This window comes from Mus musculus, chromosome 7 (assembly GCF_000001635.26).
Source record: "Mus musculus strain C57BL/6J chromosome 7, GRCm38.p6 C57BL/6J".
NCBI lineage: Eukaryota > Metazoa > Chordata > Mammalia > Rodentia > Muridae > Mus > Mus musculus.
The window spans coordinates 131,235,500-131,247,780 of NC_000073.6; the positions used below are offsets into that span (position 1 = coordinate 131,235,500).

Genomic DNA, 12,281 nt, shown 5'->3' on the forward strand with positions numbered 1-12,281 from the left:
ATCACACTCCAGCTGGAGTAGACTAGTTGGCTGACTCTAGTAGGTTTTCTTTATCTAATAGAATAGAGGAAAGGGCAGCTCAAATATCTCATGGAAAGGTATCATGCTCCCAGATGACAACAGTCACCAAGTCTCTGTCTGCAGGGGACTGGCCAGAGCTGCGACTGGTGGGTGGCTCCAATCGATGCTCAGGGCGTGTGGAGATCCTCTACCAGGGAGTCTGGGGGACTGTGTGTGATGACCTGTGGGACCTGAATGAAGCTGAAGTCATATGCAGACAGCTGGGGTGTGGTCAGGCTGTGTCTGCCCTTGGCAAGGCCTACTTTGGCCCTGGTTCGGGAGATATCTTTCTAGATAACCTCCAGTGTGCTGGGGTGGAGCACTTCCTGGGCCAGTGTGCCCATTCTGGCTGGTCAGACCACAACTGTGGCCACCATGAAGATGCTGGTGTCATCTGCTCAGGTACTCTATCTAAGTTTCTCATTTGGCAGTCATCATTAGCAATGTGTGCTTTGCTGAAATATGCAAAGAATGGGTCTGAATTTGGAGGCAGTAGCCTGCTGCAGGGAGACCAGGGCTGCATGGGGCTGCCTCTCAGAGCTGCAGTGAACTTCCAGACTGCATCTGTGTAGCATCTACATTTTCAGATCTTCACTTAGGAAACTAGAAGACTGACTGATATTTTTTCAGAAAAGAAGTTTTTGATGAAGTACTGTCTTACTAACTAACAAAGAAATGTACAACTCTTATTCTCCTTAGTCATAATATGGAGGGAATTCTGGGAGATGACTAATTTCAATTGCCTGTGTCTTTTTTTTTTTTAATACCCTGACTCATGCATGAGTAGTTATGAGTAAATAGGTTCCCTCTGGAATATCTACAGCTAGTCTTGTTTGACAATGTGATGTCTTTAAGCAAACTGCTACAATTGCAGATGTGACTCCAAAGAATCAGGCACTGTTAATAGAATGGGTTTGCAGTCCACAGAGCTGCCCACACAGATTAATACATGTTAGTAGTGTATCTATCTTACCAGTAAATACACTCAGGCTCCTGGGAGCAGACACTATCCAAACCACAGCCGTCTACATCTGTCCATTTTCTCACTTTGCTGTAAACTAACACCCCAGACAGAAGCTTATTTTAGACCTACTGATAAATTTGTTTTTCCTGGTATCATGTTCTTTAAAGGGATTGATAATAGATTAATCAATACAAATGAGAGTATAATTAAACTTTATCTTCTGTTATTAAAGCCTGGAGTTCCTCCAAATACCGACCTATTTGTTTTTCTTACTTACAGATGCTGAAAAACCTCTGTCTGATGTTCCAGGTCAGTGGTGTCTTTTATAAATGGGAGTTAAATGTCAGCTGCCTTTGACTTTGTCTTTGGACTGTTTGGTCTTTCACCTCTGAGTTCACTCCTTTCAGCTGCAAATCTGTTACCGAATGACATGTCTGGCTGTGATTCTTCTCACTTTTTCATGTGTGATGTGTTGTATGTGTTGCATGTGTGTTCATATGTGTATCCATCATTTGTAAAGGATTCACGTTTGGTCATTTTCCTCACTGGCATAACACCAAGAGAAAAGGTATACACCAAAGCGACATGGCTCTTTAGGGCTCCTTGCCTGTACGCTTCTCTCTGGTCCAAAGGATGGTTTTTGGTTTTTGTTTTGTTTTTGCTTGTTTGCTTTTGTTTGTTTTTTGTTTTGTTTTGTTGGCTCTTCTACTCATTAGCTCCTTTTTACATTTCTTTTCTCCCTTTCTTTCTTTCTTTCTTTCTTTCTTTCTTTCTTTCTTTCTTTCTTTCTTTCTTTCTTTCTTTCTTTCTTTCTTTCTTCCTTCCTTCCTTCCTTCCTTCCTTCCTTCCTCTCTCTCTCTCTCTCTCTCTCTCTCTCTCTCTCTCTCTCTCTTTCTCTCTCTTTCTTTCTTTCTCCTTTTTTTTTGAGACAGGGTTTCTCTGTGTTGCCCTGGCTGTCCTGGAACTCACTCTGTAAACCAGGCTGACCTTGAACTCAGAAATCCGCCTGCCTCTGCCTCCCAAGTGCTGGGATTAAAGCCATGCACCACCACTGCCTGGCATCCTTTTCACATTTCTAAAGGGTGTCATCCAGCATCTCTTCTCTGCCATTATCCTCTAACATCCTGTCTTTGCTTTTGTTGTATTTATCACATTGTGGAATGGTACATTTTACTGTGTTTATATTTCACAAGTGAATAGACTCAGGTTCCCAGAGGGTCTATGGCTATACAATCCATGGCTAACACAGGAAACAAAAAAGGCTGCCTAAACAAAATTTGCTGCAGCCCCCACAAACTGAAACTCAGAAATCCATGATAAACATGAGAGTGAATGAATGCTCAAAGTACTGCAGGATCCCAGGTGAAGGTATTGGGGTGTGAGGACTCATTCTCTCTCTCTCTCTCTCTCTCTCTCTCTCTCTCTCTCTCTCTCTCTCCCAGGAGACTGGCCAGAGCTTCGCCTAGTGGGTGGTTCCAGTCGGTGCTCAGGACGAGTGGAAATCCTCTACCAGGGAGTCTGGGGCACCATATGTGATGACCTGTGGGGTTCAAATGAAGCTGAGGTTGTATGCCGCCAGCTAGAGTGTGGCCAGGCTGTTTCTAGCCTTGGTGAGGCTTACTTTGGCCCAGGCTCTGGAGAAATCTTCCTAGACAACCTTCAGTGTTCTGGAATGGAACATTACCTCGGCCAGTGTCCACATTCTGGATGGTCTGAACATAACTGTGGCCACCATGAGGATGCTGGTGTTATCTGCTCAGGTATTCATTCTCTTCCTATGCAAATGGAGGAATTTGGAAACTATCTTTTTTGAGTGAAAATTTCCAGCCACCCATTTGATTCTTTAAGCAACCCTTCAGGACCAGGTCCTAGGTGCAGACACCTACCCTGTCATGAGTAGCACTTGGTGGTTATGGGAAGTCTACGATATCTATTGGCACCACTCTGGGGCATTGCAGTAAGGATTCCAGGGTCGCTCTCTTAAGAAACTACCACTGAGTAGGTTTGGGAAGGAGCTCTGGAGCCTGCACTTAAAGAGTTCTCCAGGGGTTCTGCATAGGGGTATCACAAGTACCTAGCTCTGCCCACCATGAGACATAACCTACCTAGTGGCTGGTCTAAGTTTTCTTTTTTTTCCCATTTTTTATTAGGTATTTAGCTCATTTACATTTCCAATGCTATACCAAAAGTCCCCCATACCCACCCACCCCCAATCCCCTACCCACCCACTCCCCCTTTTTGGCCCTGGCGTTCCCCTGTACTGGGGCATATAAAGTTTGCGTGTCCAATGGGCCTCTCTTTCCAGTGATGGCCTACTAGGCCATCTTTTGATACATATGCAGCTAGAGTCAAGAGCTCCGGGGTACTGGTTAGTTCATAATATTGTTCCACCTATAGGGTTGCAGATCCCTTTAGCTCCTTGGCTACTTTCTCTAGCTCCTCCATTGGGAGCCCTGTGATCCATCTAATAGCTGACTGTGAGCATCCACTTCTGTGTTTGCTAGGCCCCGGCATAGTCTCACAAGAGACAGCTACATCTGGGTCCTTTCAGCAAAATCTTGCTAGTGTATGCAATGGTGTCATCGTTTGGAAGCTGATTATGGGATGGATCCCTGGATATGGCAGTCACTAGATGGTCCATCCTTTTGTCACAGCTCCAAACTTTGTCTCTGTAACTCCTTCCATGGGTGTTTTGTTCCCATTTCTAAGGAGGGGCATAGTGTCCACACTTCAGTCTTCATTTTTCTTGAGTTTCTTGTGTTTAGGAAATTGTATCTTATATCTTGGGTATCCTAGGTTTTGGTCTAAGTTTTCTAAGCCAAGAATTTACCTTAGATGAGGGTGTCCAATTGGTGGTTCTAGGAGCTAATTTCTGTACCCAGATAGGCCATGAGTCTGTCCCTCTTACTCACCATCCCCTTCTTGTCACCCCATCTTCCATCCTTTGAGGTCGTCAGAGAGAGTGACCTGTTGTTTCTCTTTCTGTATACAGATTCAGATGCCCCTCCTCCACCTATGCCGCCAGGTATGTCCACTGCTCTCCTAGTTAAGGAAAATTCCCCACTCAGGAAGAGCAACTGTGAAAACAGTACTAAATATCTTCTTTTTTTAAAAATGCTAAGAGGCAGGCATTCGGAGCTGTTCATACATGTATAGATGGCTTCTTCTCAACTTATGATGGAGTTATATCTCAGAAAGCCCAATGTAAAGCCACCGTAAGTCAAAGAATGCATTCTATATAGCCGAGCTTCTGAATGTCCTGGCTCAGCAGCCGCACACTGAGAGCACCTGTCGTGCATCCTCACTATCACTATCACTATCACTATCACTATCACTATCACTATCACTAGTGCCTGGGAGCTCACTACTGAGTCCCGCATCTCAAGGGAAGATCAGACCACACATGTGACCCTAGGAAAACATCCAAATTCAAAATTTGAAAGACAGTTCCTCCTTCATGAAAAGCCATATGTCAAATCTTCACAAATCAGGACCTTCTCCAGCTATTAATTCCCTCTAGGAAAATATTTTGACTATTTGTGTTCTTCAGATAAACAGACACAGAAAAAGTTAGCAAGGCACTTTTTGGCTGTTCAAGGGATATGGGCCAAACTGCCACTACACTTGGCCTCTAGTCACTTGCCATACACACACTGACCCAAGACACCCAGATCAGACGACTCTATAATAAAGATGAGGGGACAGTTTGCTCAAGTAATTTCTCATCACCAAGAAAACTCCTTAAAAGACACACATGCTATGTAGCAGAGGATGGCCTAGTCAGCCATCATTGGGAGGAGAGGCCCTTGGTCTTGTGAAGATCATATGCCCCAGTACAGGGGAATGTCAGGGCCAGGAAGTGGGAGTGGGTGGGTTGGGGAGCAGGGCAGGGGGAGGGTATAGGGGACTTTTGGGTTAGCATTTGAAATGTAAATGAAGAAAATATCTAATAAAAATGAAATAAAAAAGACATATATGCTATGTTTTCAGAAGAAAGATTTAGACAAGGTTAAGCAATTTTGATCATTAAGTAAATTAATGGGAGAACCAATTTTATATTACATATACATTTATAATAATATATAATCTTATATAATCATATATAATATGATACTATATAATAATCATATATATGTGTGTGTGTATTAGAAAAATTAGACTAATATGATAAATTCTAGAATGACATTGGAGGTGAATGAAAACATATTTCTTTTCACTGTAAGCTCTGCCCAAAACATTGATAGATATGATGCAGGAGCCCTTGATACATTAATTACTTAATCCCTATGGTTGAGGATAAGGGAGATCCAAAGCCTGCTCACACTCTTTCTATCAGGGACAGCTTAGAGAAAGCACCTCTTCCTTTCCCTGCCCTCCCAGGACCTCTCACATTTCTCTCCAGAAGGAAAGTTGGAATTTACCATCTGAATGTGCCTGGGTTCTCTCTCCAGTTGCAGAGGGCACACAAGTCACAAGTCATTGAAAGAAGCATCTCTCTTGGCATTTGCCTGGAGGAGATCTTGATGAGTGCTGAGTGCTGAGTGTCCCAGGCAAGAAAAGCTTGTGTTGAGGTCATTACTGAGAAGAGAAGTGTTGTCTAAAGCTACAAGGCTATGATTAAGGCCATAAATAGTAAACATTTTTCAAATTTCTCAAACCAGAAGACGGAACCCAGGGCCTTGTGCTTGCCAGGCAAGCACCCTCCCACTGAGCTAAATCTCCAACAGTAGCTATTCAATGAACTGTTGCCTTTGGTTTGCTCATTTAGTGGGGATTGTATAAAGAAATGAAGAAGGATCCATTCTGGTTATCCATTGTAGCCTCAAAATTTAGTGGTTTAAGACAGATACATCCCAACACATGCCATGGTTTTGTGTGTCAGGAATTTGGGCAGGGCTCAGCTGGGAGAGTCTTCTGCTCCTCAGAGCGTCAAGCTAGGGTCTCAGGGTCATTTGCCTGGGTTCTGGTTTGGAGAGCTCAGAATGGCTTCATATACATCATCAGTGCCTTCATAAGTGCACTGAAAAGGTGAGCCCTCTCCCTTTCCAGGGAGTCTCAGAGCCTCTTCATCCAGTCGCTTCAAGGGGTAGGATGGTGTGAGGCGCTATAAGTAAGCCTCAGGCTCAGAAACAGGAAACATATGTCAATAGTTCCTTAAGACACAGCATGGCTTCTGCCATATCCTGTTGTTTAAAGCAGTTACAGAGCCCACTCAGGGTCAAGGGAGGGAGCCTAGTCCTCATCTGGTGATAAGAGGCATGTCCAAGTATTACTGGCAGGCTTTGATCTGCCATAGAACTATAAAGAATGTTCATTTAGCAGCTTCAGACTCTTCTAAGTTGGCACCAAATTCATGGATGTTTCCAAGGAAACCATTCACTGTGTACTAGCTTGTACATAAGACTAGAGATTTCCCCCCTGGATGTCATTATTATCTTCTTTATTTCCTTTCCAGGTCCTCCTCCAACTCCTCAGGATCCACTAACAGGTAGTCACTTCTTTATGACATGGTAACTCCATGGAGGCAAATTCTAGGCAATGTCCAGGGATGTAGTACGACAGAGCCCCTGGCATGTGGGTGAGGGGCTTACTCCTCTGGTGCCACTCTGTAAATGGTGACTATGTATTCGGAGGAGCATGAGGGAAAGGAGGGCTGTGGGTCTTCCCAGGATAAAGTAGACAAGAAGTCAACAAATTGGTAGATGTCGTTCTGCAGTCCATCTGACCCACACTCAGCCTGCCTTGTTTAGGCACAGCCCTGAAGTGGATGCTCAAAGACAGCTGTTTTTCATCTCCTGTCACACATGTGTCTTGACCCTATTGTTATAACCTATAGATGTGATCAATGGAGAATGGAGTAGGGTGGCATGCAGTTGTCATCTTGTTACTTGAGAGATACAGGCAGGAGGGTGTGAGTTCAAGGCCATCTTTGGCTACATAATAAGACTCTGTCTTTACAAAAAGGACTGGGGAATGGGCTCTGTGGTAGAGAGCACTTGTGCGATACCTTGGATTTGATTCCAGCTTTCTCCCATCCCAGAATTTAATTAGTGGCAGAGGTGTAGGATGTCTAGAATCAGTGTCCAGATCCATCTTAGGAAAGATTAGAAATCTGTGGGAGCCTGGGAGGACTACAAGGTGGTCATCGAGGTGAAAAGAAGAAAAGTCAAGCAGCTTCATACAGTTTAGGTACAAATGAAGTACATTGTGCTCTCAAACTCCCTCCAAATAACTGGATGATTTGTTATCTACTTTTTAAGACAATACACTGCCTTGTATACCTATGTAGGGCTATATCTTTTCATGCCAACATGACAATGACTATGGAAGAACTAGATCTTTGTCTTGTTTAAATTTCATAAATTCCCTAGTCTACAAGTTCCAGTCTGAACACACTATGTTAAAATAAGTGACCGTGATGCAGCAAAGTGCTTGCTGTTAACTGAGAGGTGGTCCCAGTCATGGGCACCACATGACTGCAACATGACATCCTTTTCCTTGCTTCAGGAGGAAGTAACTCTTGTGGAGGAGTCATTTCCAGCCTCTCGGGTTCATTTACGAGTCCACGGTACCCAGAAAACTATCCAACAGACATCCAATGTGTGTGGGAGATCCATGTGGAGAAAAATTTCCGCATAGAACTCATGATTCCGAATTTGAAGTAAGAAACTAGTTTTAAAGAGAGGGTTCGATCTGAATAAGAATATTGGGTTTCCTAGCTGTGGTAAGGACATTTTCTTTACTGATTGGAAAAAGCAGAGGAGCACAAAACATAGGAGCATTTCCAAATTCAAGTCTGAATTAATTTTGTAGCAGTACCTAATAGTTCTCTTCTAGCTAGAAAAATGCAGCAAGAATGTTTTGACATAGCTCAGCTTTGGAAATCTGTCTTTTATTTTTTTATTTTTTAATCTTATCTGATCTATTATTTTTATTAATTATTTTACTTATTTACATTCCAAATGTTGCCCACCCTTCTTGGTCCCCCTCCATGAGTTCTTCACCCCATCCCCCCTTCCCTTTGCTTCTGAGAGGGTGCTGTCCCACCCACCCACCCATCCACTTCTGCCTCACCCCACTAGCATCCTCCTTCCCTTAGGCACTAAGTTTTTACAGTGTTAAGTACATCTTTTCCCACTGACCCCTGACAAGTCAGTCCTCTGCTACACATGTAGTGGGGCCCATGGACCAGCCCACGAATGCTCTTTGGTTGGTAACTTAGTCTCTGGGAGCTCAGAGGGTCCCGGGTTAGTTGATACTGCTGTTCTTCCTATGGGTTTGCAATTCCCTTCAGCTCCTTCAGTCCCTCCCCTAATTCTTCTCCACCTATGTTCACATGAAGGTCAAAGGTCATTTCAGGTGTCATTTTTCAGGCACTATTCAACTTGTTTTTCAAGAGAGATTGCTCATTGGCCTTGAGCTCTTAAAGAAGCTAGGTCACCATAACCAGAATTTTCGCATGGGTTCTGGGGACTAAACTCAGGTCTACATGTTTAATGACAAGCACTTTACCCACTGAGCTATTGCTATAGATCCTGGGTTATATGCTTCTAGGCTTTGTCATGCTCCGGCATCACTATAGCTTACAAATGTCTTTACCATCCTCATTAAATATGAGGAAAATGAACAAATGGAGAGTAACTAGCTTGCCCGTTGACAACAGATGCAGGTCTATATGATGTCAAAGCAACAGTTCTTCACCAAAAGGTTTCTTCCAGCAAAATCTTTACAAGGCCTTTCTTCTCTGACATAGCACACACCATGCTGCAATAGAGCAAGATCATGAGATTCCATGATAAACCAGACTCAGCTAGGCCAAATCATGGTTCCATCAGCACTGTGCCAAGGTTGTTAATTTAGATTTGCTTTAAATCCAAGCAATCAGCGATCACAGACTCCTAACATATATTACCTTTGTGGCTGGTCAGAATCACTATAATTTTTAAAATTATGATAAAGTTGTATTAGTAAACTTCATATACTACCTAGGCAAAGAAAATAGAATCCTGATAAAGCATTTGAGAAAGTCTAATGAATACTACATGTTCTGAGATTGTCACATTTTGGGGCATTGATACTGAAGATGTTGCTACTGTGTCATTAACACCCAGCTTTCATCCCCACCCCCAGCCTGGAAGATATCCTTGGATGTCCCTATGACTCAATTGAGATCTTCGATGGCCCCAGAATTGCATCACTCTCCATGGGGAAGTTTTGTGCCCCATCAGCTGTGGTATTTTTCTCCTCCTCAGACATCTTGACAGTGGTGTTCCGCAGCGATTATATGACAACAAACACTGGCTTTTATGCTTTCTTCAATGCAATTCCACAAGATGGAAGAGAGTCAGGTAGGAAGCTTCAGGAGATAATAGAGAACAATTTCTAAATCGACACTCCTATCACAAAGCCTGGGTAGATTTTAACCCAAACACACACACACACACACACACACACACACACACACACACACACACCTTACCTGCTAGAGGTGGTAGTATCACAAGGAGGTAGATTTTCTCACCATGGGGGTCAGGTTACCAAGCAACAATAAAATAGTAACATGCATCCTGTACAAATACTGCAAAGGGTGGTTGTAAAAGGCCAGGCAGTTTCCATGGAAAACCAAGCTCAATGAATGGTCTTCAGGCCGCATTTGCTATCACAAGGTCTTTGGGAACTGTCCAGAGTTCTGAAACATGGAAGCCCAACACTCCTCAAGATTTCACACACACACACACACACACACACCTTTACCTGTTGACCCAACTCACTTGTAGCATGCCTTAAACCATAGATGCACCCTAACTTGAGGCTTGGGGGCTCCTGCTATCCTTGGCCTCATAGACACTCATTGCAGAGCTAAGGAGCACTGCCTGTCAGTGGTGAGATAGCTGATGCTTAGATTCCCCTGCAGGAACTCCAGTAATTCTTTCAGACTGTCAGAAAACCAGATAAGTAGTAAGTTCCTGTCTGAGGTTTGGGCTTGCTTGTCTCTGAGGAAAGAAACTCCTTTGTGGGTGTGATCTGTGTATCTTATATGTGTGCTCTCCCTGATTGATCCTGAGAGCCTCTACGATAAACACTTGATAGAAGCATGACTTTAGAAATGAGGAAACAGCTCAGAGAGGTGAAGTTATTGTCATGTAGGGGGCAGTAGAATGAGATTCAACCCCAGTTTCTGTCTTACTCTATAACCCTTGGGCTTTTATGGCTTTTATGGAATCAAGACAACCTCAAGGGTTTGATGACCTTGGCCATGGATGGTACAGCTGCTAGGACTCTCTCTCTTTTTTCTTTCTTTCCTTGTTTCTTTCTTTGCTTCTTTCTTTCTTTCTTTCTTTCTTTCTTTCTTTCTTTCTTTCTTTCTTTCTCTTTTCTCTTTTTTATTTTGGGGATTATAATATAATCACAACATTTCTCCTTTCCCTTTCCTCCAACCAAATTCTTCCATATAACCACCCACCCCACTGTTCTCCCCCCAGTTCCCCCCTCACACACTCCCTTTCCCCAGTCATCCTCCCCTCTCCTCTGAGAGGGTGCAGGCTCCCCTGGGTATTCCCCGCTCTGACACATCAAGTCTCTGCCATGCTAGGTGCATCCTCTCCTACTGAGACCAGGCAAGGGAGCCCATTTAAGGGAATGGGATCCACAGACAAGCAACAGCTTTAGGGACAGCTCCCACACCAGTTGTTGGGGGATCCACATGAAGACCAAGCTGCACATCTGCTACATATGTCTAGGGGTCTTAGGTCCAGTCCATGGATGCTCTTTGGTTGATGGTTCAGTCTCTGAGAGCCTTCAAGGGGTCAGGTTAGTTGACTCTGTTGGTCCTTCTGTGAAGTTCCTATCCCCTTCGGGGTCCCCACTCCTTTCCCCAACTCTTCTATAGGAGTCCTGGAACTCCATTCAATATCACTTTCTACATAAACTTCTCCATGTTCAAAACTGGAATCTTCCTCTGTTTAGAAGAAAGACCAGTGCTGCGGTTGGCAGGCAGCTCTGGACAGTGCTCGGGACGCGTGGAGATCCTCCACCAGGGGGCCTGGGGCACCGTGTGTGATGACCTGTGGGACCTGAATGAAGCTGAGGTTGTGTGCAGACAGCTGGGCTGTGGCCATGCCATTGCTGCTCCTGGAAGTGCCTACTTTGGTCCAGGCTCTGGAAACATCCTTTTGGACAACATTCAGTGTTCAGGAACGGAAAACCACTTTGGCCAGTGTTCCAGCTCTGCCTGGTTAGATCACAACTGTGGCCACCATGAGGATGCTGGCGTTATCTGCTCAGGTATTCTGTCTCCTGTAATGGGCTCTTTCTATGAGGCATCTTAGTGATGGATAGAAGCCACGAACAGAGCAGGGATGTGACTCCATTGAAAATGGCCTTGTTAATTACTTCTCATGTAGCTGTAAACATAATATCTAACAAAGACAATTTACCAAAGGAAGGGTTCGTTTCTGACTCATGGTTCAGGTGTGGTCCACCATGGCAGAGACATCATGGAGGACAGAGCCTGAGGCAGCTGGTCATAGTGAATTGAATCCAGGAAGTGGAGAAAGATGAATGTTGGCACTGAACTTGCTTCTTCTCATTCAGTCTAGGACCCCAGCCCATGCAATGGTGCTACCTACATTTAGAGTGGCTCTTTCCACCTCAGTAGCCTAATCTGGAAACTCCCTAAAGGAGCCCAAAAATTTGCCTCCTAGGTTGTTCTAGACTTGGTAAACTGACAAGGGCAACACTCCTTTAGCAAGAAAGGCAGGAAATACAGAGTACAACTGGCTTGAAAACAGATGCCCAGGGACACTGTGTTGGCTTTTCTTATTGTCTGTATGTTCTACAGATGTGATACTACATGCCCATGTTAGAAAAACAGATAACATTTTTCTCTGCATGGAATTTAAATTCCCTAAACCCATTTATTTCCCATTTATGCAGATGCAGATGTGACTCCTTCACCAACAGGTAAGTCCAACACTAAATTCCATCTCTTTAAAGTTGAGAAATCTGTGTCCTGACTTAGACACTGGTGGACAGAGACCACAGCAGTGATTTCCAGTTCTGGACGCACAATGGAAGCTTCTGAGATTCCCAAGATGGGTTGCATTAGAACCTCCAGAACCACCCCTAGTTGCCAGGAATAGTTGAGGTCTCATGTGATTATAATGTTCAGCAGAAATTTTAAAATCAGTGGTTCTTTATATACCCTGCCCATTAATCCTCTGTGAAATGTGTAGTTGGAAAATATGTATATACGTGT

At 43.9% G+C, this 12,281-nt stretch overlaps 1 protein-coding gene across 2 annotated transcripts in view; it reads left to right on the plus strand.

The window, feature by feature from the left end:
- The window catches only part of Cdcp3 (CUB domain containing protein 3), a 132,051-nt gene that overhangs the window by 61,098 nt on the left and 58,672 nt on the right, over positions 1–12,281 (plus strand). Inside the window, exons 16-24 of one of the 2 annotated variants that reach the window (NM_001370825.1) lie at positions 145–462; positions 1,304–1,333; positions 2,467–2,784; positions 4,017–4,049; positions 6,480–6,512; positions 7,532–7,685; positions 9,155–9,372; positions 10,991–11,308; positions 11,960–11,986. In NM_001370825.1, coding sequence (NP_001357754.1) covers positions 145–462; positions 1,304–1,333; positions 2,467–2,784; positions 4,017–4,049; positions 6,480–6,512; positions 7,532–7,685; positions 9,155–9,372; positions 10,991–11,308; positions 11,960–11,986 — 1,449 coding nt within the window. The remainder of the gene's footprint in view (positions 1–144; positions 463–1,303; positions 1,334–2,466; positions 2,785–4,016; positions 4,050–6,479; positions 6,513–7,531; positions 7,686–9,154; positions 9,373–10,990; positions 11,309–11,959; positions 11,987–12,281) is intronic. The other variant, NM_175166.3, reaches the window with a different exon arrangement.